Source organism: Miscanthus floridulus, chromosome 17, assembly GCF_019320115.1.
Source record: "Miscanthus floridulus cultivar M001 chromosome 17, ASM1932011v1, whole genome shotgun sequence".
NCBI classification, from domain to species: domain Eukaryota; kingdom Viridiplantae; phylum Streptophyta; class Magnoliopsida; order Poales; family Poaceae; genus Miscanthus; species Miscanthus floridulus.
Genome location: NC_089596.1, coordinates 5,015,427 through 5,043,163, shown reverse-complemented (window position 1 = coordinate 5,043,163; position 27,737 = coordinate 5,015,427). Strand labels below are relative to the sequence as shown.

General features: G+C 43.2%; 3 protein-coding genes across 5 annotated transcripts; 1 reads left to right on the top strand and 2 right to left on the bottom strand.

The window, feature by feature from the left end:
• Window positions 1–352: 352 nt before the first annotated feature.
• On the bottom strand, window positions 353–8,138 carry LOC136518029 (uncharacterized). The gene is made up of 3 exons (XM_066511678.1): window positions 7,882–8,138; window positions 7,223–7,774; window positions 353–955 (listed from the first exon to the last, which is right to left on the bottom strand). The coding sequence occupies exons 2-3, from the start codon at window positions 7,506–7,508 to the stop codon at window positions 588–590; spliced, it is 654 nt and encodes a 217-aa protein (XP_066367775.1). The 5' UTR covers window positions 7,509–7,774; window positions 7,882–8,138; the 3' UTR covers window positions 353–587.
• A 4,372-nt stretch (window positions 8,139–12,510) lies between these two features.
• Window positions 12,511–16,581, top strand: LOC136517200 (RPM1-interacting protein 4-like). Of its 3 annotated transcripts, none has more exons than XM_066510731.1 (5): window positions 12,511–12,589; window positions 12,787–12,881; window positions 14,701–15,213; window positions 15,395–15,577; window positions 16,270–16,581. In XM_066510731.1, the coding sequence occupies exons 2-5, from the start codon at window positions 12,876–12,878 to the stop codon at window positions 16,300–16,302; spliced, it is 735 nt and encodes a 244-aa protein (XP_066366828.1). In that variant the 5' UTR covers window positions 12,511–12,589; window positions 12,787–12,875; the 3' UTR covers window positions 16,303–16,581. The 3 variants fall into 3 exon arrangements, with proteins under 3 accessions (XP_066366828.1, XP_066366829.1, XP_066366827.1); XM_066510732.1 differs by having other exon boundaries at window positions 12,559–12,583; XM_066510730.1 differs by lacking the exon at window positions 12,511–12,589 and having other exon boundaries at window positions 12,596–12,881.
• Window positions 16,582–21,615: 5,034 nt separating this feature from the next.
• On the bottom strand, window positions 21,616–27,219 carry LOC136516747 (conserved oligomeric Golgi complex subunit 2-like). The gene is made up of 12 exons (XM_066510231.1): window positions 26,656–27,219; window positions 25,823–26,008; window positions 25,115–25,451; window positions 24,826–24,987; window positions 24,551–24,650; window positions 24,263–24,466; window positions 24,062–24,176; window positions 23,289–23,495; window positions 22,940–23,041; window positions 22,457–22,579; window positions 22,240–22,374; window positions 21,616–21,989 (listed from the first exon to the last, which is right to left on the bottom strand). Exons 1-12 carry the CDS (start codon window positions 27,118–27,120, stop codon window positions 21,876–21,878), a joined length of 2,250 nt encoding a protein of 749 aa, XP_066366328.1. The 5' UTR covers window positions 27,121–27,219; the 3' UTR covers window positions 21,616–21,875.
• Between the last annotated feature and the right edge of the window lie 518 nt (window positions 27,220–27,737).

The following is a 27,737-nucleotide window of genomic DNA, read 5'->3' as shown; positions in this document are numbered from 1 at the left end:
TTTTTGCAGGTTTATAAGCTACAACAGCAAACAACTACAACCAGAACAGATCTACCCTATTTTTTTAGCCTTTTTAACACAGATTTGTACTCAGATTACAACAAGTACAAGTACAATAGCCCACAAAATTCGTGTTTTTCTGCCTTAAAACACTCGGTTTTACAACGGAGTGTTTTTCGTGTGTTTCTCAACGGAAAAACACACGGTTTCCTTCTTTCTGTTGCCTTGCCTGCCTTTCTAGAATCATGTGTTTTTTTTTGCGTGAAACACTCGAATTTTTGCCGAGTCTTTTCCGTGTGTTTTCCGCGCAGGAAACACGTGCGTGTTTTCTCCCCCCTGAAACACGCGAGTTTCAGGTAGACAAGCCCAAAAAAAAGGAAGAAACAGAAACTCTAAAATACACGCTGCATCCATACATCAACATGATCATAAGTTAAGAACATGGACGTCAAGAATCACATGGACAAGCCGAAATTTAGAACCACGGCATGTAATCATTCAGAACCGGGCAAGTCCTTGGCTATCTGACGCCATCTGGTAAGAGTCTCGCTAACAAACAACTGAAGCTGCATGTCCCAGCTTATGGCTTAGCCTCTGCTAAGTAGCTGAGTCTGCAGAATCTGGTTGTCTTCCAGCAACCGGTCGTACTCCAGGAGCAGCTCCTCCGACTGCTTCTGCAGAGCGTTGACATGGGCCTCTGCTACCGATGCCTTCCTCTCATGCTCTTCCGTCTCAGATTTCAGCTTCTTCATGCTCTCATTCAGCTTCGCAATCTCTCGCTGAAGCTTCTTCGTTTCGCTGGAGGATTTCTCCTCCTTTTCACGGAGGGACCGGTTCTCCATCTGAAGTTTCTCAACCTCCTCTCTGGATGTGCTGGATGTTTTCCTCAGTGTCATCAGCTTTCGGAGGTAGTGGTGCAACCGGTCAATTACAAATGCAAGGAATAGAGTGTATCCTACAAGGAGAAAGAAAATGTATGAGAAACAAAATGCCAGATTTAATTATTAAAGAGATTATACGTTACTTTTCAGAAAGGGAAAACAACATTGTGTAGGGCTAAAAATGTATATGTTCGACATCCCCATCAAAGTATAGGTTCAATGGTAACTTCAAATATCCTCTGAGGCCTACTTTTGCCATTTTAGGTATGCTGCCTGTTCGTTTGGCTGGTTTGTATCGTTGCTGCTTCATGAAAAAGTACCGCTGGCTGGTTTGTGTGAGAGAAAAATACTGTTCCGGCTGAAAATTTATGATCGTTTACGACAAGCCACGGCCAAACGAACAGGCTGATGATCTCTCTATGATAAACGAAAAGTTAAAAAAGGAAAAGTAAAGAAAGAGAAGACTATATTGAACCAACAGCTTCAAAAAAGCCAGAGAGTATTCTGCTTAAACCATGCTGTCAGTCACTTTATTGCCATGGACCCGCTTGTGTGCTGGAGCATTGGTCATAAGTGCAATTTGTGAATTAATATCTGAACATGCAGACAATCTACCTTTACAATTGTACACTTGTACCCTGTGGATCTACAACTTCACAACTAAATACACCAATATCAACTCTAATTTTTTTTTCTCAAATACGCAGGAGAGTTAAGTATCTTTGTATTTAAGAGAGGAAAAAAACAGTCCATTACAAAATTAACCTCCTCACTCCCGATCGGTAGCTAAATAAGCACAGTATCCCCATAAACAGGTAGAAATTTTATTCCATGCCTTAGCATTTGGAATACATACAAATACAACAACAACAACAACAACAACAACAACAAAGCCTTTAAGTCCCAAACAAGTTGGGATATGCTAGAGTTGAAACCCAGCAGAAGCAATCAAGGTTCAGGCACGTGAATAGCTGTTTTCCAAGCACTCCTATCTAAGGCTAAGTCTTTGGGTATATTCCATCATTTCAAGTCTTATTTTATTGTCTCTACCTAAGTCAACTTCGGTCTTCCTCTGCCTCTCTTCACGTTACTATCCTATCAAAGGATTCCACTACGCACCGGTGCCTCTGGAGGTCTCCGTTGGACATGTCCAAACCATCAAAACCGGTGTTGGACAAGCTTTTCTTCAATTGGTGCTACCCCTAATCTATCACGTATATCATCGTTCCAAACTCGATCCCTTCTTGCAAGACCGCAAATCCAACACAACATATGCATTTCCGCGACACTTATCTGTTGAACATGTCGTCTTTTCGTAGGCCAACATTCTGCACCATACAACATAGCAGGTCTAATCGCCGTACTATAAAACTTGCCTTTTAGCTTCTGTGGTACCCTTTTGTCACATAGGACACCAGATGCTTGGCGTAACTTCATCCACCCTGCTTTAATTCTCTGGATAACATCTTCATCAATATCCCCGTCTCTCTGTAGCATTGATCCTAAATATCGAAAGGTATCCTTCCTAGGCACTACTTGACCTTCCAAACTAATATCTTTCTCCTCCCAAGTAGTAGTGCCGAAGTCACATCTCATATACTCAGTTTTAGTTCTACTGAGTCCAAAACCTTTGGACTCCAAAGTCTCCTGTCATAACTCCAGTTTCTGATTCACTCCTGTCCGACTTTCATCAAGTAGCACTACATCGTCCACGAAAAGCATACACCAAGGGATGTCCCCTAGTATGTCCCTTGTGACCTCATCCATCACTAAGACAAACAGATAAGGGCTCAAAGCTAACTTTTGATGTAGTTCTATCCTAATCGAAAAGTCATCCGTGTCTCCATCACTTGTTCGAACACTAGTCACAACATTGTTGTACATGTCCTTAATGAGCCCGACGTACTTCGTTGGTACTTTATGTTTGTCCAAAGCCCACCACATAACATTCCTTGGTATTTTATCATAAGCCTTCTCCAAGTCAATAAAAACCATGTGTAGGTCCTTCTTCTTCTCCCTATACCGTTTCATAACTTGTCTTATTAAGAAAATGGCTTCCATGGTTGACCTTCCGGGCATGAAACCAAATTGGTTTATAGAGACCCGCGTTATTGCTCTCAAGCGATGCTCGATAACTCTCTCTCATAGCTTCATGGTATGGCTCATCAACTTAATTCCTCAGTAATTAGTACAACTTTGAATATCCCCTTTATTCTTGTAGATCGGTACCGATATACTTCTCCCTCGTCAGGCATCTTGTTCGATCAAAAAATATGGTTAAACAGCTTGGTTAGCCATACTATAGTTATGTCCCCAAGGCATCTCTACACCTCGATTGGGATACCATCCGGTCCCATCGCCTTACCTCCTTTCATTCAATGCCTCTCTGACTTCAGATTCTTAGATTCTTCGCACAAAGCGTCTATTGATGTCATCAAAAGAGTCATCCAACTGAAAGATTGTGTTCGTATTCTCACCATTGAACAATTTGTCAAAATACTCTTGCCATCGATGTCGGATCTCATCCTCCTTCACCAAAAGATGCTCTCTTTCATCCTTAATGCACTTAACTTGGTTGAAGTCTCTTGTCTTTCTCCCACGAACCCTAACCATCCTATAAATGTCCTTCTCTCATTACTTCGTACTCAAATGTTGATAAAGATCCTCGTACGCTCTACCCTTTGCCACACTTACAGCTCGCTTTGCAGTCTTCTTTGCCACCTTGTACTTCTCTATGTTGTCCACACTCCTGTCATGGTACAAGCGTCTATACCATTCTTTCTTCTCCTTAATAGCCATTTGGACTTCCTCGTTCCACCACCGAGTATCTTTAGCCTCGCCTTCACTTCCTTTGGTTATTCCACACAACTCTGAGGCCACCTTCCGAATGTTGGTTGCCATCTTCTCCCACATGTTGTTTATGTCCTCTTCTTTCTTCCAAGAGCCCTCTTTGATAACCATTTCCCTGAATACCTCTGACGTCTCCTCTTTCAGTTTCTACCACTTTGTTTTTTCAATCTTAGCTTGTTTATCCCTACGGGCACGCATCTAAAAACGAAAGTCTGCCACCAAAAGCTTATGTTGAGAAACAACACACTCCCCTGGTCTCACCTTTTAACCCAAGCATGCCCGTTTGTCCTTTCTTCTTGCGAGGACAAAGTCAATTTGGCTAGAGTGTTGTCCGCTACTGAAGGTCACTAGATGAGATTCTCTCTTTCTAAAGAAAGTGTTGGCTATCATCAGGTCAAAAGCTACCGCGAAGTCCATAACTTCCTCCCCCTCCTGATTCCTACTACCATACCCAAAACCTCCATGAACTGCCTCGAAACCTACACTTGTAGTACCCACATGCCCATTAAGATCTCCTCCTATAAAAAGCTTCTCACTACTAGGTACAACTCCAATCAGGCCATCTAAGTCTTCCCATAATTGTCTCTTAGCACTCTCGTCGAGGCCTACTTGGGGGGCATACGCACTAATTACGTTCAAGACCATATCACCAATGACAAGCTTGACTAAGATAATCCTATCTCCTTGCCTTCTCACTCCCACCACACTATTCTTGAGGCTCTTATCAATCAAAACTCCTACTCCATTTCTATTCGCGACTGTCCCTGTGTACCAAAGCATGAAACCTGTATTGTCCACCTCCTTCGCCTTCCATTTAGTCTCTTGAACGTATAACAATGTTTTCAGGACGGCTGGTCGAGCCTGGACGCCTGAGGACCGTCTAGGACGTCCAAGACGATTAGTCGTCGTCCAGGACGATTAATCGACCCTGGACGAGTCCCCTGGTCGTCCCGGTCGTCCCCTACATATGGGGATTGATATATACCATATATATATATATACACACACACTAGTATACTACATGTTCTAGGCTCTACTGCTCTAGATAGATAGGTCAGCTGGCCACTTACCTGGCTGCTGCAGAGCCCTTTCTTGTCTTGTTGGCTGCTGCTGCCAAACTGAAATTATAGAAAAATCTGGTGCTGCAGATATATCTCCACGGGTGTCTTCATCCTCCTCCATTGGTACCACAGGATCAGATGCATGTTGATCTTCTTGGGCATCATGGTCACTATCATCTTCTTCCCCTCCAGATATATCTGGTGCTGCAGAAGTCCTCCTAGGACGCTTCTTGTTCCTAGTATAAATCTTCTGGACATTGGTTGCAGCACGGGTAGCAGCAGCCCTATGCAAGTTACGACTCCTTACATTCTCAGATGCACCAATAACTTCATCCACAACAGCCCAAGGGAGCTACAGAACTGCAGCAATGGAGGCGGCGGCTGCTGCTGGACGGGAGAGGTGAGAGGAGTGAGTGTGTTCTGCTGACTTCTGAGTGAGTGAGAGATTGAGGGAGTGAGGGGTAGGAAAGAAGAGAAACCCTAATGGGCTTGGGCCAAAATATAAGACAACTAGATAGGCCCAACTCTGAGATGCAACCCACTCTCTGGCTGGACGCCGACACAGCCTGGACGGACGATTAATCGCGACTGGACGATGACTAATCGGACGTCCAATTTCCTGGACGGTCTGGCCGAGTCGGAGGCCCTGGTCGAGTAGCTCCAACCGTCCAGGACGATTAGTCGCGATTAATCGGACGTCTTGAAAACATTGACGTATAATATATTTACACGCCTCCTATTCGCGGTATCAACTAATTCTCTTAACTTACCTATAAGCGACCCTACATTCCAACTACCTAAACGGATCCTAGTTGGTTCGACTAGCTTCCTTACCCTTCGCACCCGTCGACTCAGATGTGAAGACCCTTGCTCATTTTTCACTACACCCGGGCGCCGATGTAGCGCGCCACTAAGGATGCGACGACCCGATCGTTGCTCACTTGACACCGTGCCCAGATCGCGACACGGCGCGTCACGGGGGTGACGACCTGGCCCTTGCTCATTTAATACCATACCTGGGTTCCGATATGGCGCGTTGCTAAGAGGGTTACGCCCCAACGGTTTTCTTTCAGGTTTCATCTCCATTAGAATGGCTAGATTTAACGTTGGCTCGCCACGCCTATCACAACCCTCCTCCTTTACCAGGGCTTGGTCGGAATACATACAAATATATCAAAATAATCTTAAGTCACCAACCAGCTTTGGATATAAGTGAATGGAAATCAACAATCCACGTGTCCGAACCATGACCTAAGCTATCAGTCCCCTTTTGCTGTTATTATTACTACTACAATTACTATACCGATTTTCTCTTTTGTATTATTTTAGCAGATCCTAAATTGTCACGTATGAAACAGATTCTCAAAACCAATACTGAAGCTTCTCTATTAATTCCCCCCCAAACGCCAAACTTTTTTAGCCTGTGCATCATAATTCTTAAAAAGTAAGTTATAACTGAGATTACTAACCCAAACGTGCCATAGCGGTACTTAACTGAGATCACTAACTGAAGCAAACAGTACTAGAGTAATTACAAAGGGTGTAGATTTGGTTTGGGGGACAAACGTTACATTGAGAACTCACCTTATCTGGCATCTCCATAACATTACTGAGTATCCTATATTCTACATACAAACCCATGTCCTTATTCTAGCCTGCTATTTCAAAGACAACATTTCAAGTCTTAAATCTTTATCAGACACCCTAGAAAACTTGGAACTGACAGTAAGCAGGAAGTCATCCATACCAAGAACTTGTACAAAGATGCTACTTGATGTATTGCACTAAAGCAAAAACAAATTTGCCACTGGATAACATATTTTCCTTTGGAGGGTAAGGATAGCTTAATTTCATTTTCAGCTAAAACGACTATAGTTAAATTCCAACAAAACGAAACAATGACTGAAGATAAAAAATTATTACTACAATGGGAGCAAGAAACAACAAGTCATTGCAATGCAACCCAATGGGAGTTCTTATAATATTCTAATAGACTATTATAACCTACTATTCTTGAACAGTTGACTATCCAGGTAAACAAAGGAGGTGACCACTGTCTACTGCTACTACTAAATAGTGTTTATAAAAGCAGTAATCCTTAATGGTAAAGTAAGACCCTAGCATTCTAGATTTCAGACTAGGCAAGACCTTGGGTCCAATCCAAAATGTGGATCACAGAGCCTGCAATTTCTGCCCTTCGAGAATGAGCTCTAAATTGGCAACTGAATCAAGAAACATTAGGTGTTAGATTTCTACCTTGTCTACCACCTACGTGTTTGAGCAACAATCAGCCAATCACTACTGCGTCAAAGCATCCATACCACTAGTCCACTAATAATCTTTCTAAAAAAAACACTTGGCAATGCTAAGCTACTGACATTAAGCCGCGAGTTAGGAATAACCAAGGACGGACGGAGTCGGAATGCTCACCGATGAGGGATGCCTCGAGGAGGTGCGTCCTCCAGAGCACCTGGTCCATGGGGCTGACGGTGCCGAGCTTGAGCCCCCTATTCTGGATCTTGAGGATGCTGGCGACGTTGGACATGAGGATGACCGAGAGCGTGCACGCCAGCGTCTTGACGGTGGCCGGGCCCTTGCCCGTCTTCACCTGGTCCACGCCGCGCATCGCCAGCTCCCGCAGCGGGCCGACCTTCACCATGAGGAGCAGCGCCACCGCGCCCTCCGCGAACAGCACGAGGAACAGCAGGTGAATCATACCGACCAGTCGCCGCCGCTGCTCCCTCCCCCCAATCTGCTACGATTCTTCGATCGGACCTTGGTCCAGAAAAAAAAAAGGCGGCGGGGTTTCAGCGAAACAGCCGGCCTCGCTTCCTTCCTTTCTTCAGCGCCCAACTGGAATGGAATGGCAGTGTGGCACAGGAGCGGAGCTGCGGAGGTTTGCGGCGTCGGAAAATCAGAAATTTGGTGGGGAGAGAGATTGGAGACGACGGGCAGGAAATGAAATCGCCACCTTTTCTTGGCCTGCGAAAAGGTGAGCCGTCAGCAATCAGAAGGCCTGGCCAGACCGAGAAGGAAAAGGGGAAGCAAACGGAAAATTTCCCAGGGGAATGACGAAAGGAGCAGCTCACCTTGCCCCAAAACCAGGCGAAGAACTCGGAGCAATCAAAGAATCTGCGGAGTCCGGGCGAGGACTAGGGATGATGCTAAAAGAAGTCTGAAAGGGGATCGAAAGGCGAAGCGTTAGAGCAAAAGACGGCGGCGAAAGGCGACGGAGGCGTGCACCGTGCAGGCGCGGGGTAGAGAGAGAGATTGGGGGAGGGGGAGTGAGAGAGTGTTCGAGTCTTTTCTCTTCTTTTGGATTAACAATGGCGCTTAGCTTGCAGCCCCGAAAGTCTCCCCCGACATGCTTTGCTTTCTTTCAAGGGAATTTAAAAAGTTACGAGCAATGCATTTGCATCTTTTTATTGGAGCAGACTTTTTACGGGGCATTTATATTTTTACCATTATTATAGATAGCATCTTATACAGAGTCACTGACATGATACTTTTTATACCACTCATATCATAATGATGGTAAATATGTAAATAATTCACGTTTTACTACTTTGTCATGTCATGTAAAAAATGGGTGTAATTAGACTAAAAAAATGGATGTAATTTATTTTCTTTTTAAATAGAGAATGGATGGAATTTAATTATATCTTTTTGGCCGTTTGCTACAGGAAAAGAGAGAGAACAAGAAAAGGGTACTAGTTCGAGTTCCCCTCGCGGGAGAAAAAATGGATTTTGTGGGCTAAAAAATAGGCATTTAGTTCACTGAAAATCTTCAGTTTAGGCCTTTAGGGTTCAGGTACAGCAGTGACCATTGTACTATATTTTATTTTATTCTATTTTTTTTAAGAGAGTGGGTGTAGGTGTATTGATTCTTGCTAGATTCTGTAAACCTGGCCGTATGGGAATTTGCAGTGCATGACAGCGGAATTGATCAATTCGTCGCTATTACTAGTGGTAGTTTATAGTCAACACCCTGTACTCTCATGTTATTACGAGCAATGGTCCATTCTTGTACCCTCATGTCGTTGGGATTTTTTTTTAATAAATCATACTCCCTCCCTCCGTTCCTTAATATAAGTCATATAGTTTTTAGCACCAATATTAACGCACGGCTTGGGGAAGGATATAAGACCGAGGAAAAAAAAAATCAGGCTATCTTCTCTCTCCCAATCAGATTGCTTCCTAAATCTAAGGAATTGGTTGGGGCATGTGCTATATACGGTGGGAAGGTTTCCATACTAATCGGCGTGGGAGCTGATACGTACCTATATTTTGGAATTTTCTTTAAAAATCTATACAACTTATATTAAGGAACGAAGGGAGTACATAATAGTAGACAAACATACGTTCATATACATGTATATACACCCACCGTCATCGGCTAGAACATTGGCTACAGTGGATCGAATTAAGTCCCTAGAGCAAATCGTAAAGTTGTGACAACCTAACGAGTGATAGTGGCTAGTACTAGGAATACTATTAGATTAGCTCATCTGACCTGGAGAACATGCTTGGCCTCTCTAACCTTTTGGGTTCCAGCATTTTTATACCAGTGTTAAACATCATCCCATCTGAATAATAAACTGAATTTGATGCTGGGCCAGTAAGCCCGACACCGACTGCTGCTAATAGTAGAACGGATTTTTCTAGGCAGGAAGAGCCCTGGCTTTGGGGCACCTCATCATGGATGAGCGTCCTGTTCATTTGGGTTTGTTTAGCTTATAAGTCATATTTTTTTAGCCAACGAATAATATTTTTTTTTTCACATCAAATCAACCAATAGTACTTTCAGTCATGGTTTATCAATGACGGAGAATGACACACAGAGACTACACTACTTTGAGGCAGGGGCAGGATCATGGATGCATCATGTATGCTAGACCATGAGACACGGACCCTGTGGGGCTGTGGCTGCACTACATTAAATTCTAGAGCTACTCCCTCTTTCCAAGGAAACATAAAACTATGAGTTACGTGCCTAACAAAGTAGTTCATATTTACCCAATTTTTTAGTGAATAATATTTATATTTAGGACTTCAAATTAATTTATTATGAAACTACATTTTATAATTAATTTAATAATATTTATTTGATATCATAAATATTTATAATTTTTTATCTATAATTGATCAAACTTAATGTACTAAAACAGAATATTGTCCTAGAATCGCATGTTCTCTTGGACGGGGAGTTCATAACTAAATTAGTAGACCAGCAATGGTATCTAACGCATGCCACGTGTACAGATCAAATATTTCTACTGTATGACTGCAGCTTGAAGATGACTCCTGCCTTTTTTTCAGAAAAAAAAAAGAGATGACTGCTGGTAAACAGGTCAACGGTCAACCTACAAAGACTCTGGCTTTCAGCAGCTGAGCACAGTTTGCAAACCAAGCCGTCGTCGTCTAGCTTTAACCGTGGCGTTAACCCTGCAGCTGAGAGCGCCGTCAGCATGATGGCATCGGAGGGAGTAAAGGCGACAGACAGGTGCGAGCCGTGCGGGACGGGAGTGAGCAGTGAGCAGTGACCACCGCGCCAGATCAGGCCACCACCCACGTGAAAATTCTGCATTTTAGTCCTTTTTAAAAAACATATTTTATAGGTAGACCCTCCGCGAAACTTTTTCAAAAAATAGACCAAAGCTCGGCGTGCAATGATACTACGCCCAGGTATGTGACTCGACGTGCTACGATTGAACGCTAAACTTGCCACATAAGCGCCAACGTGTCGATCCGGCCTGAAGCTCGGCGTTTAATCATTTAACGCCGAGGTTAGGCACGTCGGCGGTTAATGAGTTCACGCCGAGGTATTGTGTTGCTACAGTACAAGCTAATAGCCCAAGTGCATGATGTATTTGTCCATTCAATGTCTTTTGAGGATCCATAAAAAATAAATATAAATCTCCTTGACATGGGATCAATTCTATTAGAACCATAAGGTTATCCTCTACGGGACAAAAATACATGGATTTTTGATAGAATGTTTGCCAAGATTTCTAGAGAATCAAACAGGTTTGGTTATGGTACTTTTGTCTACGGGGTATCCTTTTCTAAATTTGGTTTGCTTTTTGACCGTATGGTTGCTAACAGTTGATTAAGATCACATAGTGCACCTAAGTCTATTGGGATTAGTAATCTGTAAGTTGCGAGCATTGGTTCTGTTAACTTAGTTGCAGTGAATCAAATCAAAGGGTTGTACATACATAATTATTAATAGGAACGGAAAAGTCAGGTTGGCGTCTTTCTTTGTTTTGATATAGTCATGTTACTCTTGTGAACATTAACCTTAGTTGCGGCTGCTTCCTTGGGCATGATCAGAGTTATTATGTTTCAGCCTTTCAGGTAGTTGTAGTTGCTCATCCGAAATTGCTTCCAATTTGGCCAAAACAATATGCTTACAGAGCTTGCAAACTTTTATTACTACTAGGAACAATATTGCCCTCGGGATGTTCTCTATACAGCACTTATGGGTAAAGATCTACTTACATGAAGAATGAATTCATCTGTAGTTCACTTGATTCATTGTGCCTAATGCGACTTCGATCGGATTTTCTTTTTCATATTTTGAAACAAAGAATGGAACATGATAGCAATTTAGGCTTGGTTGCACCCTGTACTTGCAACGGGGCACTTAATTTTATTACTTCGTGTTTAACTAAGCTTTTCACATCTCAATTGCTCTTCATACTAACTATTTAGAATTGTATCAACAGGGGAACTAGAAGCAAGGCGTCCATGGCAAGGGTTGTTCGGAGCAAAATAACAACCGAGCAGAAGAAAACTTAGTTCTAAATTTAAGAAAACTCATTAGTTCTAATTTTTTTTGTACAGAAACCTTGGGCACTTTTGTTACTTTGCTAAAATAATAACTCTTTGCATTTGGATGTTTAAGTGCAACTAATCACCCTTGGCTTCACAGGGCGAATGTTTTAATATGAACATCTTATTGGTTAATTTCATTTCCTGCATTTGACTGTTCATGTGCTATGCTGCACCTTACTACTCCTAGCTTTCAACATCCGAGCTCATCACTGCATTTTGGAAATATATTTATCTCACCAGCCAAGGCACAACACAACATCAAGGCTAGCCCAGATACATGACACTTCCATGTGTGTATTCTTTTATTTTACTTGCTTCTATTTCGCACCACAAAAAAAATGACTTAAGTCCAACTATTTATACAAGCGTGGGTGCACTCCCAATTAACACGTGCATTCACAAAAAAAATATTTGTATAAATATTGGCAAACAATTTATTAATCCATGTATTTTTGTCCCGTGGAGGGTAACCTTATGGTTATATTGAAAATGATCTCATGTCAAGAGGACTTATATTTATTTTTTATGGATCTTCAAAAGATATTGAATGGACAAATACATCATACACTTATGCTATTAACTTGTACTGTAGCAACACCATACCTTGGCGTGAACTCATTAAACGCCGACGTGCCTAACCTCGGCGTTAAATGATTAAACGCCGAGCTTCGAGCCGGATCGACACGTTGGCGCTTACGTGGCAAGTTTAGCGTTTAATCGTAGCACGTTGAGCCACATACCTGGACGTAGTATCATTGCACGCCGAGCTTTGGTCTATTTTTTGAAAAAGTTTCGTGGAGGGTCTACCTATAAAATATGTTTTTAAAAAGGACTAAAATGCAGAATTTTCACACCACCCACCGCATTCAGGAGCAACAGCAACAGCAGCGAAGGAGGGGAAGCGGGCAGCGAACGACGACGAAGCAGTGGCAGCAGCAGCGAGAACCCGACGCCGTAATGGTCAAACACGACCCCTGCCTTTTCTTTCTTCCTCCCCTGCGCTTGCTTCAACTCCTCCTTCCTCGTCCTCTCTCTCCCTCTTTCTCTTTCTCTTCCCCGCAGTCTCGTCTCGTCTTCCTCCTCCTCTCTTATTGGCCGCATCTTTGTCTCTCTCTTTCTCCTGTTGTTGAACGCGGCGCTTCTTGCTCCAAATCCAGGCGTCGCGGAGGGGGAAGGCGGCGCCCTGTGAGCCGTAACTGTAAAGGAGCCGCCTTTCGCAGCTGTTCCTGGGACCTTCTCCGACGAAATGGCCGTAAGTTCTTGCTCTCCCCCCAATTCGAGTGGCGGTTCCCGAGGTGGTGGGTCGGGTCTGGATCGGGTCACCTTGCTTGGTTGGCGGTGGGAGGAAACGGCAGCTTCGTCTTGGGCGCCGATCCTGCTGGGGCTTAAGCATGTGGGGCTTCTTGGAATTGCCTTCGGCTGGCAGCGCAGCTTCGTCGTTTCCCTCTCTGGCCTTGCGAAACCCGGTCGGGCGGTGCTAGTCTTGCCTAGGTTATCCTGTTTTTGCTTCGTGAAGGGGAGACAGATTGCATCTCCGCCGGAGCAATTTCTTGCTGCGGTCCTTCCCTGTCCCAAGAAATGTAGTACTAATCTGCAATCAAATTACTTGCTTTGTCTTTTTCCTCGGTCATCAAGATTCGGTTAGAATGTGTGGCTTTGTTGTGTCCTGAGTGTTATTACTATGAGTCTATTTTTACTAGTACTTTAAACCAATTCATCGCGAGTCTATGAGGATCAAAATTGTCTCGGTTTTACTATTGATCTTGTGCCCTCCATACTGATGTGGTAGATAATAGTTAAAGGGGTGCCATCTTTGTGAAATGTGGGGGTGTGATAGAGTCTATTGCTCTGTTTCCGTATGTGTTTGGGATTTTCCTTATCTCAATCAATGACGGCTCCCTGCAGCCTTGATGGATCAATAGATTCTCTTAGTATGGAACTATGGCCCTGTTTGGTTACCTCTTCTAAAAGTTTTAAGAGCTAAAATCTAGATAGAATTTGCCTAAAGAACCAAACAACTCCTCTTAAAATCTCCTAAAAACTTTAGAAGGGATCAAAAACTTTAGGAGCTCCACCCCTTCCTAAAACCTCCTAAAGTCTATCTAAACCCCCACTACCCCTCTTTCTCTCTCCCACCCTCCCTCCCCCTGCTGCCGCTGCACGGGCCCGCCCCTCGCGCCACCCCCGATCCCTCCCCAACCCCGCCGCCGCTCCCTCCCCTCCTCCACTCCCCCTTGCGCCGCCGCCGCTCCCTCGCGCCTCCGGTCCGCGCCCTCCCCCCGCCGGATCCGCCGCCCCTTCGCGCCCAAACCCGGCGGAAAGCAGCGACGGCGTCGGGGCTCCAGCTGCTGGACCTGCCGAAGCGCCAGGGCTCCCGCTGTCGGATCCGCCGCCCCTAGCCCCAGGCCGCCCTCCCGCTCCCCCGACGCCGACGGCCCGCTGCTCCCCTGGACGCCGTCGGCCGGGCTGGATCTTGAAGGGGATCTGCGCGACGACGAGCGGCTGCGCGAGGTCCTGCGCCTTGGTGGAGGTGAAGGCGATGCCGGCGTCGGGCTCGTCGTCGATGGAGACCGGGATGGAGCCCCAGTCGGCGCCGGCGGTCGGGGAGGCCGGGTGGGTCGCCATCGCCGATTCGCCCAGGGGGCTGTTCCTCCTCTAGCCCGAGATTCGCCCAGGCGGCTGGTGGTGCGGCGGGTTGAGGGGCGCACGCCTGCGGTGGAGCCGGCCTCGCCGGAGCGGGAGGCGGCGGGCGCCGTGCCGCCGAGGGCCATCGCGGCGGAGGCGAGAGGAAGAGCGCAGGGGTAGCAGGGGTAGGAGGAAGAAGGACAAAAGTGTCTCTGTTCAATAGTACTTATTGCTTTTAGTCACTTTTAGTAGGTGGAACCAAACATATTTTTAGAAGGTTTTAGATGGCTGCTAAAAGCTCCTAAAACTTTTAGCTCCTAAAAATTTTAGGAGGTAAGAACCAAACATGGCCTATGGCAGTTTGTACTTCACCTAATATTGTACTAGGTGTTTTATCAATTTGACAGCCACTGTCTGATGTGGATTTATTTATTATACTGTGCCAGCATCAAGGAGTGCCTAAATTTGGAAGCTGGGAGGACGAGGGTGATCACCTTTACACGCAGTATTTCGAAAATGCTCGTAAAGGTAAATCTCCAAGTAGATCTGCTAGTCAGAATGACCACAGTGGAGATCCGGAAGCACTTTCCAAGGATTCGCCATCAGCTAAAGCTTCTCCCCTGAGGACTGGGTCAGATCCTGTGGTGCAAAAGCCCAAGGACGAAAGACGTGCCAACAGAGAAGACGATCTTCGTCGGCACGAGGCCCCTTCTCGAAGACCGTATGCTGAGTCAGCAACTCATAAACATGGTGTTAATACCAGCTATGACAGTGCAGCAAGAAAAACTGGCATGGAGAGATCGCCTCTGCATCCTCACCACCAAGCTAGAGTTGTAAACAAAGGAGGGGTTTCATCTCCTTCATGGGAACGCAGGGGTTCATCCGAAGGACACCGTGGAACTGCACCCACCACACCTGGAAGGTCAAAGATGAGACCAAGTGGCCGCGGAGATGAAACGGTATAATCTTAATGTCTTTTAAGTTTTTAAGTACAACATTATACGTAATGTGCTTATGATATATTGATATTTGTGTGTGAAGGGAACTGAAGCAATTAAGTTGAAACTGCATTGGAAATTGTTTTATATGTATAATTTCTGAAGAGATGTACTGTTAATCTGTTATTCCTTGCACATGCAGCCTGAGAGAGGATCAGCTGTGCCCAAGTTTGGAGAATGGGATGAGAAAGACCCGTCCACAGGTGAAGGTTTCACCGACATATTTAACAAAGTGAGGGAGGAGAAGCAGTCTGGCGATGCTCCTGTTATCACCAGTGACACAGGTTATAACCGCTCCAATCAAGGCCGCAAATACGAATCCTCTGTGAGTCCACTTCAGACTTATTGGCATGCTGCTGGTTTAAACTATTTCTTGATCTAATATTCAGGTTAAAGCATTTATTTGCATGTGCTTCTTATAGTTTTGTTTTTTTCTTGCATTTTGATGTCCTTCTGAAAACTGAAAATGGCTGCCAAATGATTTCAGAGCACTAACCATCATAGCACCAAGTAGCAGAATCACTTAATTCAACTGCTTTACGCACCATTACTGGTTTTAGCGTTCATTGCCCCATGCTTACTTCAACAATAGTTGAAAATTGACTAAAGTCCAGCAAAACATGGCGCAGACTACAGTTTCTAAGCTGAAAAACAGCAATACTAAGTACTGTTGACTGATTTGTTGTGAGAGAAAAATATTGTTCGTTGGCTGAAAAAGTACGGCTTATAAGCCAAGCGAACAGGCCGTATATTGATAGCATTGTTACCTTTTGGCGCAGACTACCCATTGCTTTTTGTTGCTCTGTTTAGCTCCTAGTAATCACCCACTACAACACATCATTGTATTTCACAACTGACATGTGGCATTTGTTTGGTTTGTATCTAAGGGATCTACTTTGGCAACTGCTTTTGGAAATAACTTTCTAGAATTTGATTATGTTGAATTAAACACTATAATATGTTGAAAGAAACATTATATGACCTTGTTGAATTCACTGTTCTGCTGCTTTCTTGCAGGGTTGCTCATGCTTCAGTTGGTTCAGAAACTGATGTTTCCTTGCAGGGTTGCTGCTCATGCTTCAGTTGGTTCGGAAACTGATAGGTATCGTTAAAAGATTGGATGAACCAGTGCCGATTGTATCATTGTCACTTGAGTTAGTGCCCCCGTTGTGTTGTCCCTGTTGTAATACTTGCTGTCTGGTAGCAAGACGTGGCGCAGAACATGACTTTGAGAACTTGAGGTTCAGTAGTTTGAGCTGTTTTTGCAACAAGCGATTTGTCTCCATAGAATCCTGCAAATCGGCCTGATTGCTAGTAGTTTCTTCAGAACTAATATTTTTTTTTATCTCAGCCCAGAACTAATAACATAAGTAGGGAGGGGGACCACACGACTTAGCTTTGTTTTCACTGGGTTGGTGACCTAAACGTTTTAAACTCGTTGCTCTTGTTTTTACACGTTCGTTTCAGAATTCGATGTTAAATTTGCATATCCAATTATATTTAATAGGGAAAAGAAGCCTGAAAACAACATCCTCTCGCCATTACGGCCGGTAAACCACTGGGTGTTTGAAGCCTCATATTAGTTGCTGGTCAAAAGAAAAAAAAAAGTGGAATTTCTCAATTTAGCAGCCAAAACAGAATACTAGAATCGGTAAACTTGATCATTCGTCATCTGAAATTACACGTTCTGTTGTGCACAAAAGACTAACAAGAGGTAATACCAATGGGGACAGGGCTTAAGAACAAACACATGACCATGTAGCTGTAACAGAACCGACCAAATCATAAGAACGTAAATACAAAAACAATCACCGAAGCGATCAAATTCCTGTACTTAAGCTCCCATAATCCCGGTAGTCCGGAAATCACGAAGGATTTCAACCAACTCTCGACATACAAACCAAGATCGTAGTGATTCAACACAACACATCATTCGTTACAACATTTCACAAGTAGCATTCGAATTACATCCATCAGAGTTCAAATAACATATTACAAACCAAGTTTGAGTGTGCGGAAGCAACATAGTTTAGTACAAAACATCATAGTTTTCAAATACATTGCCAAGTCTGAGTCATGTCCCACAAAAACATTATCAGGTACGAGAACTAGTAGAGACCGCGTCCAACGGTCTAGTCTTCATCCCCAGCTGGGAGAAGACAGTACTTGCAGCAACCAAAGTAGAACTGGTCATCTGCAACAGATGGGAGATAAACCCTGAGTACGAGAAGGTACTCAGCTAGACTTACCCGTCAAAACCAGAAATAAAAGACACCAAGGGTCCTGCAAGGCTTTTGAGGTGGGCTAGCTTGACACAGTTGCGTAAAAGAGCTTATGATTATAGTAACCAATTTAAACTTAGCATCAAGCTTATCATCATTTGCCTGTCCACTAGATTAGCACCTGTACTAGAGCACTCACTTATTAGGAGCAAACAATATTAACCATAGCAGGTATAATAAGGCTGTTATCATCATATCATCATTTCCGAACCATTATGTTATTTAGTGTATCTACATTGGAGATAAGCCCGTCAAGTTCTCACTAACCGGGAGAGACGACGACTCGAATCGAATTACAACTCAGCTGAGGGGGTATTCCTAACTCTCACCCTGGCATACTTAGGAAGGGTAGCCGTGGGTTACCTTTGGGACATCTCAGGAATCAAATTCGCGGGTTCAATCAGCGCCAGCACTCTCAGGGATTACCCTTCTGCCAGGACGATCAGGACTTTTAAATCACCTACCCTTGGACTCACGCCTACGGCTCCCTTTCGAGGCGCACTTTATACTTATCGACTCCCGGCCTGAGGTGAGCTACTCGGCTTCGTGGTCGGTCTTCGGACACGGCCAACTAAGAGAGAGGCATGCGTTCAACATGAACAGGAAAGGCTCCAAGAATCAGTCCTTAAGCGACACAGACGGAGTCACTACAAACCGGCAAGCCTCCGTCCGGTCTTCATTTCAAATTAAGACTGGTTCTTTTCCACGATAGCAAATATAGCCAACCGTGCCACATGTATATTCCTATATCTCGCAGGTGACAGGAAATCACCCGACTTCTACCGCGTTTAAGTAGGGCTAAGCACTATGCGAACCTGAGCTACATAGGATTCATGGTAACAATATCTGGACAAGGATTGGATAACCAATGCAGCAAGTGTTTGCATCCAACACCTAAACTTAATGCAACAATATATGTAACAATAATACAGTAACTGCATTTTGGAAATTAGGAGGCTTAATATGCTCCGGGGCTTGCCTTTCACAAAGTTGCAAGGACAGTGATCCGGGCACTCAACGGCGACCTCGTCTGGCACTTCTTCTGAAGGCTGCACCTCCTGAACCTCTGGTGTCGGCTGCTGCTGCTCGCTCGGTTCCTTGAATTCCAGCAGTGTTACTCCCTCTGGTACACCTATTGCATGTCGATGCACGAGATGAATATCATGGATGCATAAGGAATGACATGATGCTTATGATGAATGAATCACAGTAAGTGTTTACGAAAGCATCACTGGACACCCGTTTACCGAGTAAAATAGCTTTATTCAAATCACTTTAAGCATGTATCTAACTTAACTTAAAGAACAAGATCAACTTACCTAACTTGCATAACCTAAGATAAAGATACTCATCTTCAGTTAAAGGCCTAACACCTAGAAACATTACCACAAACTTAGAAATAGTAAAGGCATACATAAATTAACAATTAAAGTTTCATATGCACACAAGTAGTCCCTTAATTCAATCACAACCAGAGTTCTACAATTCCAAATGACTTGCATGAGGACATTCTGGAAAGCTTATGAAATTCTCTACAAATCAATTGTAAACATCAAAGCATGATTCTTACGTTAACCAAATCGAATTCCAGTAAACCTAGAATCTGTCCAGAAATGACAGGGTTACTAACTTAATTATTTAATGATGATGCAAAAGCCTAATTTGACCAAACCAAGTTTACCAACGTGTTGCACATACCAGAGGAACACTAGAAAGTATAGTGCTAACTTCTAAATAAATTATTTAATATCCTTTTCCAATTTATTTAGTTAATTAGGTGATTAAAGCAATATATAGTAAAACTGTTCACAAAAATCTACAAAAATTACAGTAGCTATCTCATGCTTCACATAGACTACCATAAAAATTTCAAAGCCATTGAGCAAGCAGAACTTGCTATACCCAAAATAACAGGTGGCATGTCCATTTTTAGCATAATTAGGAAACCCTATTGAAAAGTGTCAAGCAACAGATTTCACATTTTTCCTAGCATCATTCTAGCATAAGAATAGCACTCACCAAATTTACCTTTACTGGATCTATAGAAAAATTATGAAAATTCACTCAAGATCCACTTATGCAAACAAGATAATTTTCTATCTCTTACATACAGTGTCCAAAATTTATGAAAATTTAACTACAAGCTATTCATGATATGAGCAGTACACAATAAAAATCTCATGCCATTTGGAGCTACCTAGAAAAAGATATAATTACCCCTATTTCTTGCATGATTAAAAGAGATAAATAGAAACTTCTATTTTCATAACAGAACATGGCATGAATTATATTTTTAATAGAAACTAGACATTATCATGAACTCAACAAAATTAGAACCACATCATTTGGATCTACCAACTAAGAGCTACATATTTTTGAATATGTACACCAATCTGTGAAATAATAAAAAAAACAAAATAAGAAAACAAATCTCAGCCACTGTTGGGCCGGCCCGAAGGAACGGCGGCCCATGACGTGTGCGCAAGCGGCCCAGCAACGGCGCAGCCCCGCCAGGCTCCCGCCTCAGCGCGCGGTCACTGACGAAGCGGTCCCACGCGACAGAGAGACAGGCAGGGGAGGAGAACAGGGCGGCGACGAAGCTCATCGCCGGTGGCTCTTCCGGCGAACCCGACGGTGCTACGGCGTTTACCACATCAGTGCGCATCTAGCAGTGCCCTCAATTGATGCTATTGTCGTGGCTACCGGGGTTGGTGACGAGCACGGCGGCGCGCGGTCACGGCATGGCCGGCTTCGGCGAGACGACGGCGTCACAGACATAAAGGATGACCCTACAAGCATCAGTGGTAATCACTGGACCTAGCGCAAGGGAGAGAAGAGGATGGGAGGGTCACGGTGGTGGTTGTCCACGTGGAGCAACAATGCCGGCGAGGTCAGCCATGGCGGTGGTAGAAGAAAACGACGATTCGCCCTTACCAAGGCACAATTGGATCGACGATGGGGTGGAGAAGGCAGAGGAGATCACTGCAAAGCCACAGACGAGCTGGGCAACGCGTTTTTGCGGTGGCGAGCGTGCGAGGTGACGGCGGAGCTCCACGACAGTAGGGGCGGAAGCAGCTGCGCGCGGAGGAAGAAGATGGCAGGGTGAATGGTGAGACGCAGAGAGAGTGTACGATGACAATGACTGTCAGCGACATTTCGACGTGTCAATACGGCTAATTCATTGCTCCTTTGCAAAGACTATGTACATGAAAAATGTAGGTATACCATCCATCTACAATTTCTTTTCAAGGACCATGATCTAATTTGCCATGGATCAGCAGTTACATCAAGCCAAAGTGAGCTTGATCCAACTAAAATTGCAGTTAAGACTTAGCATATTTTTCAGTGTTGAAATCAGCATGAAATTCTGACTTGTGGGCCATGTTTGAGCATGTTCTAGCCATTTTCATGAAATGATCATAAAACAACTTTTGTTCCTTAATAATTTAGCTACAACTTTGGTAAAGGGTGCACAACCATGCAAGATCTCTAAGTTGGTCTTTTGAATCAGTCAAACAGTGACACTCCAAGGGTTATTAAAAGTCAAACCTTCACTTGAGGGCATTTTGGTCATTTTGATCTACATGAACAATGTCCCAACAAGTAACCTAAGTGTAGTTAAGGTGTATTAGACCATGATCAACCACTTTACGCAATTGTTATACCAATTCAAATGATCACATGTGATGAAACAACAAAACAAGCATTTCACCCAATCGTTGCAATGCAATGTTTCACATGTTTCATGACTTTGTTGTTATTTTATACTTGTCACATTACTACCCTGTTGCCATGTTTCAAGGTATGAGAAATTCATGTTGCATTCATATGTTGCACTACTACCATTCATAAGCAATCAAGTCCGAAACAAACAGAATATGCGAATGTTGCATATGTATGTTTTAGTGACACTGGCATGATGACATAGATGATGCATATGTTTATGAAATGACATGCAATTTAGTAGAAGCCAAACACCTAGAGTGTTACAGTAGACGTGCAGGGAGCCCTGCAGCAGATCTAAGTTTCACACACGTGATAACTTGAGCAGACACAATCAAAGAAACTTGAGCATGCACAATCAAAGAATTGCAAGCAGTTTGCAACAGTATCCCTGTATTTCACATGGAATCATGTATTGATACACATTCTCCAATTCTGGATTATATCTTGGAGGTGACCATCCTAATGATAAAATAGAACGGCAGCGACATCAAAATTCAGTTCTCTATGTATGTATGCATCATAAGTAATTCAAACCAAAAGGACAACATCAGATACACCTACATGTTGAGAGATCTACGGGTGACAATTTTATATATACTGACAGCGTTCTTTACATCAAAACTGAATGTTCTCTTGTTTGTCTTTTGGGGCAACACACTGCCATAGAGCTCTGTAGGAATCAATTTCTCTCGCATCTATTCCTATCGCACGAAGGTTTCGTGCATACTCCTGCAAAACAATGCAACCAAAAGAACATGTCAGAAGTGCCGTAACTTTATGCTTCCCTATAGCCACATGCCCACATATGTTGCCAAACCAAGCTAGTTGTAAATAAAAGCTTGGGTGCCAAATAAATCCAAGAGGAAAACATTGTTTAATTTAGATGCAAAGTGAACCTAGAAAGAGAATTTCTTATGGCCACAGCACATAGCATCAATATCATTTATGAGCACAAGGGCAGAAGGGGCAGACAACAAACCTGAATATCAAGAAATAGCTGCATACAGATCTTGTCTGTATCAGATATGATGTTATCTGAGGCATCTGTACTAGCCCCTACTCGCCTTTGTGCACCTTGGCGCAGTCTTTGCAATGAAGACTCGGTTTTCCTTGCCTTCAGAATTGAAATAAATTGACCTAAGTAACTGGTGGGTCAAAAACAAATTTTCGTAAGCAGCTAGGCAATCCTTACTCACCACAGTGACAACTTCAGAGACCAAGTCATAGTAAATTGCAGTAATCTTATCTGTAGACCCTCGGCACAACTTAGTTTTATCATCTTCTGATAGATAATGTATACGCTCCCCTTCAAGAAACACCTACACGAACAACGGAAATCTCAGAATAAAAGACTGTTTAATGAAATAAGCATATCAAATGATTATAACATCACCATAGGCATTGAAATAGAAATATGAAAAATAAAGGACATCACAATCATGCAACATGATGCATTTAACAACAATAAGACTAAAATACTACATTGACCATAGAATAAATTTAAAATGTGCCCCATCACTTGCCTTGGGTTAATGAAAGCCCTGAGGGCCTAAATTGCAACTATACCATTTTTTTAGCAAGCATGCTACTATAGAACATCATGCGCTAGTTCAGCTGCTTTGCTTGCATTTAGATGAATATAAATCATAAAACAAGGGTAAAACAGGAAGTTCATTGACCTTCAGTGGATGTAAAATTCCTGATACATATGGAGAATGCCTCACTGGAAGCTTACTTGTCATCCTATACGTCGCTGTTATTCCTTTCAGGTGCTTGAGGTCCTACAATCAATTAAAAAATAGTTGGCCAGTTAAAGAACAGGAGGAATATAGTTTAATTAGAAGAAAAAAAATGCTGACAAGTGCAACATTAGCCTAGGCAATATTTGATGCCTAAGTGCTTCTCACTAGCAAAATAACAAGAGCCCAAAACCCTTTTGTAATCTAGTTTGCAAGGGAGAAGTGATGAACTGCGGATAACTAAAAACATGCAGATAGTACCATCACAAGTTCATGGCATCCTACTCACCTCATTAGACTTCTTAACTATGATTCCAATCATGACATTCATTATTGCAGGCAACACCTCCTTTAAAGGTTCGACAGCCTGCAGTATACTTTGTTTCACAAGGTTAAGTACTTCAATGGGGCATGATCCTAGCAACTGATTCACATGTCCAATAAAGCTGCCTGATTCTGAAAGCTCACCAATTACAGCATGCACATCATGCATTATCTGTAAATCAATGAACAAAGACATTATTAGGATTCAAAAGACAGAAAAGATCCACGAGCTATACTCTTATATGTCCCCATTGCTCAACACTGGATAACATTTTGAGTGTAACAAGAAATATGCCTTAGAAGTCAGAAACAGGAAAAGTGCACAAAGATTAAGTAACACGGACTTGCCTCCACTCATGCAACCAAACAAACAAAAGGTACTTACTAAGAGCTTTTACTACCTCAGAGTTACCACAAATTGGGCTACAAAGTACAAACAGCAGTTATTTTGCCACTGAAACACCAGTACATGTCTGTCTAGTCAAAAAGTGGAAGCACTGACTTCCTGCAGACTTACTGAGCACTTCTGAAGCAACTAGTCATCTTATAACTAACTTCAAAACTCCAGAAATTTCAAACTAAGCATACACTTCATACAGGAATATAGAATGTTAATAAATAGGATAATAATACCCAAAATTTCAATCATAAGCAGCTAGGTCCATAGTACAGGATGAAAACCGCTAGATCCTATTGGGATATGACCTGAGTTCGGACATTATTGCAGATGTGACTTACATATATGAAATCTTCTATAGGTATAGACAGTGCCCATTCAGCATCAGCAGGTGAATTTGGGCTCCCATCAGAAGCTTTACGTGCAGATAAACCACAGGAAAGCCATGTTGTATACCTTATCGTACAGGAACATACACAATATATAAGTGTTTAATAAATCATGGAAACAAAAGGGGAAAAAATCTTTAGCAGTAGTTATACCTTGAAATAAGCTGCAAGGACAACCGAAGGAATTTATCACAGTGAGAGAATAAAAGAACCTCATCACTCCAACATGACTCCAAACTTTCTAAGAGCTTAATACTTTGCTTCAAGAGCAATGGCTTCCCTTGAGCCTCATTTGATCCAGTAGGACTAAAGGTGTTTGTAAGAGTAGAATCAAGGCCACCCGCAATTTCCTGAAATCTTGTATAAACGAGCAGGTAGAAGTCAAGTTTTGATTTCAGGAGAGCACCTCATAACATAATAGATGTACATGTTTGTGCTTACCGCAACGAAAAGTAGACACCAACATTCCATTGTCGCATGAAATCTGTGTAAGCAGGCTCAGAGCGGAACTTCGTTACAGCAGACTTGGAGAGGCAGTAGCCTGCAAAATAAAAGATCCATCATGACTCTAAATACCCATATGAACCTTTGAAATATGTATATATATTGGACTGTGGAGCTTTTGTGAAACACGAGGATGAAAAAAAATACAGTGGAATCAAGTTCTGGTTCAACATTATTGGCAGAAAAATAATCAAGTTGCAACATAAGAGTACCTTCAAGAAAATCAAGAAATCCTAAGCTTGCTTTGTAGTTCCTCAAGAATTCTTTAGGCTTTCCAGGAGAAAAGGCCCCAGGCTTGCCTTTCTGGATTGCAGAAAGGACTTCTTTGAGTATTGAATTACCCAGAAAATCAAAAACATGCAATCCTGAGTTTTCTGCACCAAAGAAAAATCAAGGAATCTTAGATAATGCAGAAAGATGAGCCTGTATTCTGTGTGCCATGCCCATGCATGCTCCAATTCATGAAGTAATAATAGAATTTTTTGTAGAGCCTATGGTTACCTGATGAAGATATTTCCAATATAAATTTGAAATCTTTTTCTACACATTCTTTTATCTGTTGATAATCATCTTCCAGTTCATCAGATGATGCCCCAGCAACAGCCCTCGCATAATTTTGAGGGACTATTTTCTGAATCAATGGAGACACCACTGTTGTACGGAAAAGCTCTTCGGCCGATGATGTATTGTCAATTGCAGCATAAGCACGCAAACAGTTGTATATAACTTTAGCATCACGGTGTTCCAGACCATCCACAAAGCAGCGCTCCAAGCTACCATCAAGCAGTTTTGTAGCACCTTGGACCCTCTTCTCCATGTTCTCAATAAAAGGGAGGTTCTGTACTGCCATAATGTAACACAATAAGAATCATAAACATAAGTTGAAATAGTATGTATATGATGCACCGGTTTGCAATACAATGAAACGTACAAGTATGAAATTGCTATCTTAGTGGTTCAGCATATTATCCAACAAAACTTGACCAATTATTTCCTTAGTGCATTAATCCAAATCGAAAGCCACAAACTAGTTTGGTGATCTGAGTATCTGACTTCAGTGATGATACAAGAAAACTAAAAATACGGTGTGAAACAGCAATATTCATCATGCACTGAGCACATTTTCCTCATGGATTTTTCTCAGAAATTTAAGCAAAGACAAAAAAGATGTACTTTCATGTTAGAACAACAGTATACACTGACACAAACCTGTGCATGACTGATGTAGAATTTAAGCCGGTTCATCTCACTAGCAATTCTTTCTAAGAGAATGCTTTGCGTTTCTCTGACACCTGTCCCAGCCTCCCCATTTGGCATTCCAGTGTCATTGTTAGGAACTTCGGCATTGGATGAATCTGATGGTGCAGTTGGTAGTTCCTTGATCAATTTCTCAACCTGGATAGGCAAAGAAGCATTTAGGGGCAATGACATGGTATGGCTCAACATTCTATCTAGATGTACAAATGACGAGAACATAGACTGGTGAGTATATCATAAACGCGTTTTAAGGATAGCCTTGAATTAAGCAAATATATCAGTTGACCCGTCACTCCGTGAGAGTAACTTCTTGATTACATAACATTATGTTGCCCCCGCATGATTACCAAAGTACCATCCAAAGTTGTGAATCAGTCTTGTATATGAAATCCCTTTGTGATACATATATGCATCTAAATAAACTCAGGGTAATAAATCAATACGCAATTATTAAATATGAAGAATAGCTTAGAGCTTCCACCCCCTATAACAATGGAAGTAGCCAGGTCATCATATTCATATAATCATATGATCTCTAATAACGATGATGAATCAGCAAATGCGGCACACCTAAGGGCTAAGGGCTAAGGCAGTGTCCTAGCATGGAGCATTGCTCAAACTCAGGAAATGTGAAGCCAAATTGTGTCTTCAAAATTAACGAACTCCAACGATAAATGGAAGTAGAAGAAAGGATTGCCGGGATAAGCCACATTACTAGTAGCATATACGTATATATATAATACAACTATGAGCATGAGGCGCGAGAGAGGAGAGGTGAAGTGTACCTTGGAGACGACGTGGGAGGTGTCGAGCAGGAGCTCAAGCAGCTCGCGCGCGGCGGTGGCGGCGGCACGCTGTTCGAGTCCCGCCCGGAGCGCGGCGAGCGCGGCGGATGCCCCAGCGCGGAAGGCTGCGACCTTGTCCCTGAGGTCGGCGAGCGGGGCGCGCATGCGCGCGGCGGCGGCGTCGACGCCCTTGAGGCGCGCGCTGAGTCCGACGAAGTCGGCGTAGTCGCGGTTGATGAGGCCGACGAGCTCGGCGCGGAGCGCGGCGAGGTGGGCGCGGAGCTCGGCGGCGAGGCTCTCGAGCGGGACGTAGGAGCGGAGCTCGGCGACGTAGGCGTCCGGGTCGAAGCCCGCGCGGAGGAAGGTGTCGGGCTTGAACCAGGGAGGGTGCGCCTCGATCGGATCCCCGAAGAGGTCAGTGGCCGGCGGAGGGGCCGCGGCCGCGGCGGCGGCGAGATCCGCCATGGAGGTGTGGCGGATCTGCGCGCGCGCGGTGGAGATCTAGACTAGGACCGGGAGGAGGAGCAGGGGAGTGCGAGGGAAGGAAGAGAAGCCAAGGGGAGAGAGCGTTAACGACTCGACGGGTGGGAGTGGGTTTAGTGGGAGCTAGTTGGATTGGATTGGATTGTCGACTTGCTGGGATTGGCCCGTAGTATTGTGGGCTGCGCAATCTCTCTAAATCGGCCCATACTTCTTTTTTCCTTTTGTATCTGATGAGGAGGAAAGGAATTGGATCTAGCCCGTGAAGATGGTGCTGGACGGCGCTCTCATCAAACTGCAGTGTCTCAATCAATATATATATATATACAGAATAAGTTATATATATATATATATATATATATATATATATATATATATATATATATATAACTGCTGTTCCGCAGCTGGCCATAGAATAACTTATTCTGTGGCCACTTTGAGTTACGATAATTATCATGCTAATTTACGAGATTACAGTAACTCCTTACTAAGTAATTTACTATAACATTATCGTAAATATCACCGTGAGTTGTAGTAACACGAGTATCCTAAATACATATTCATGTTATCGTAAATTGGTACAAATATTATCATAAATCAAG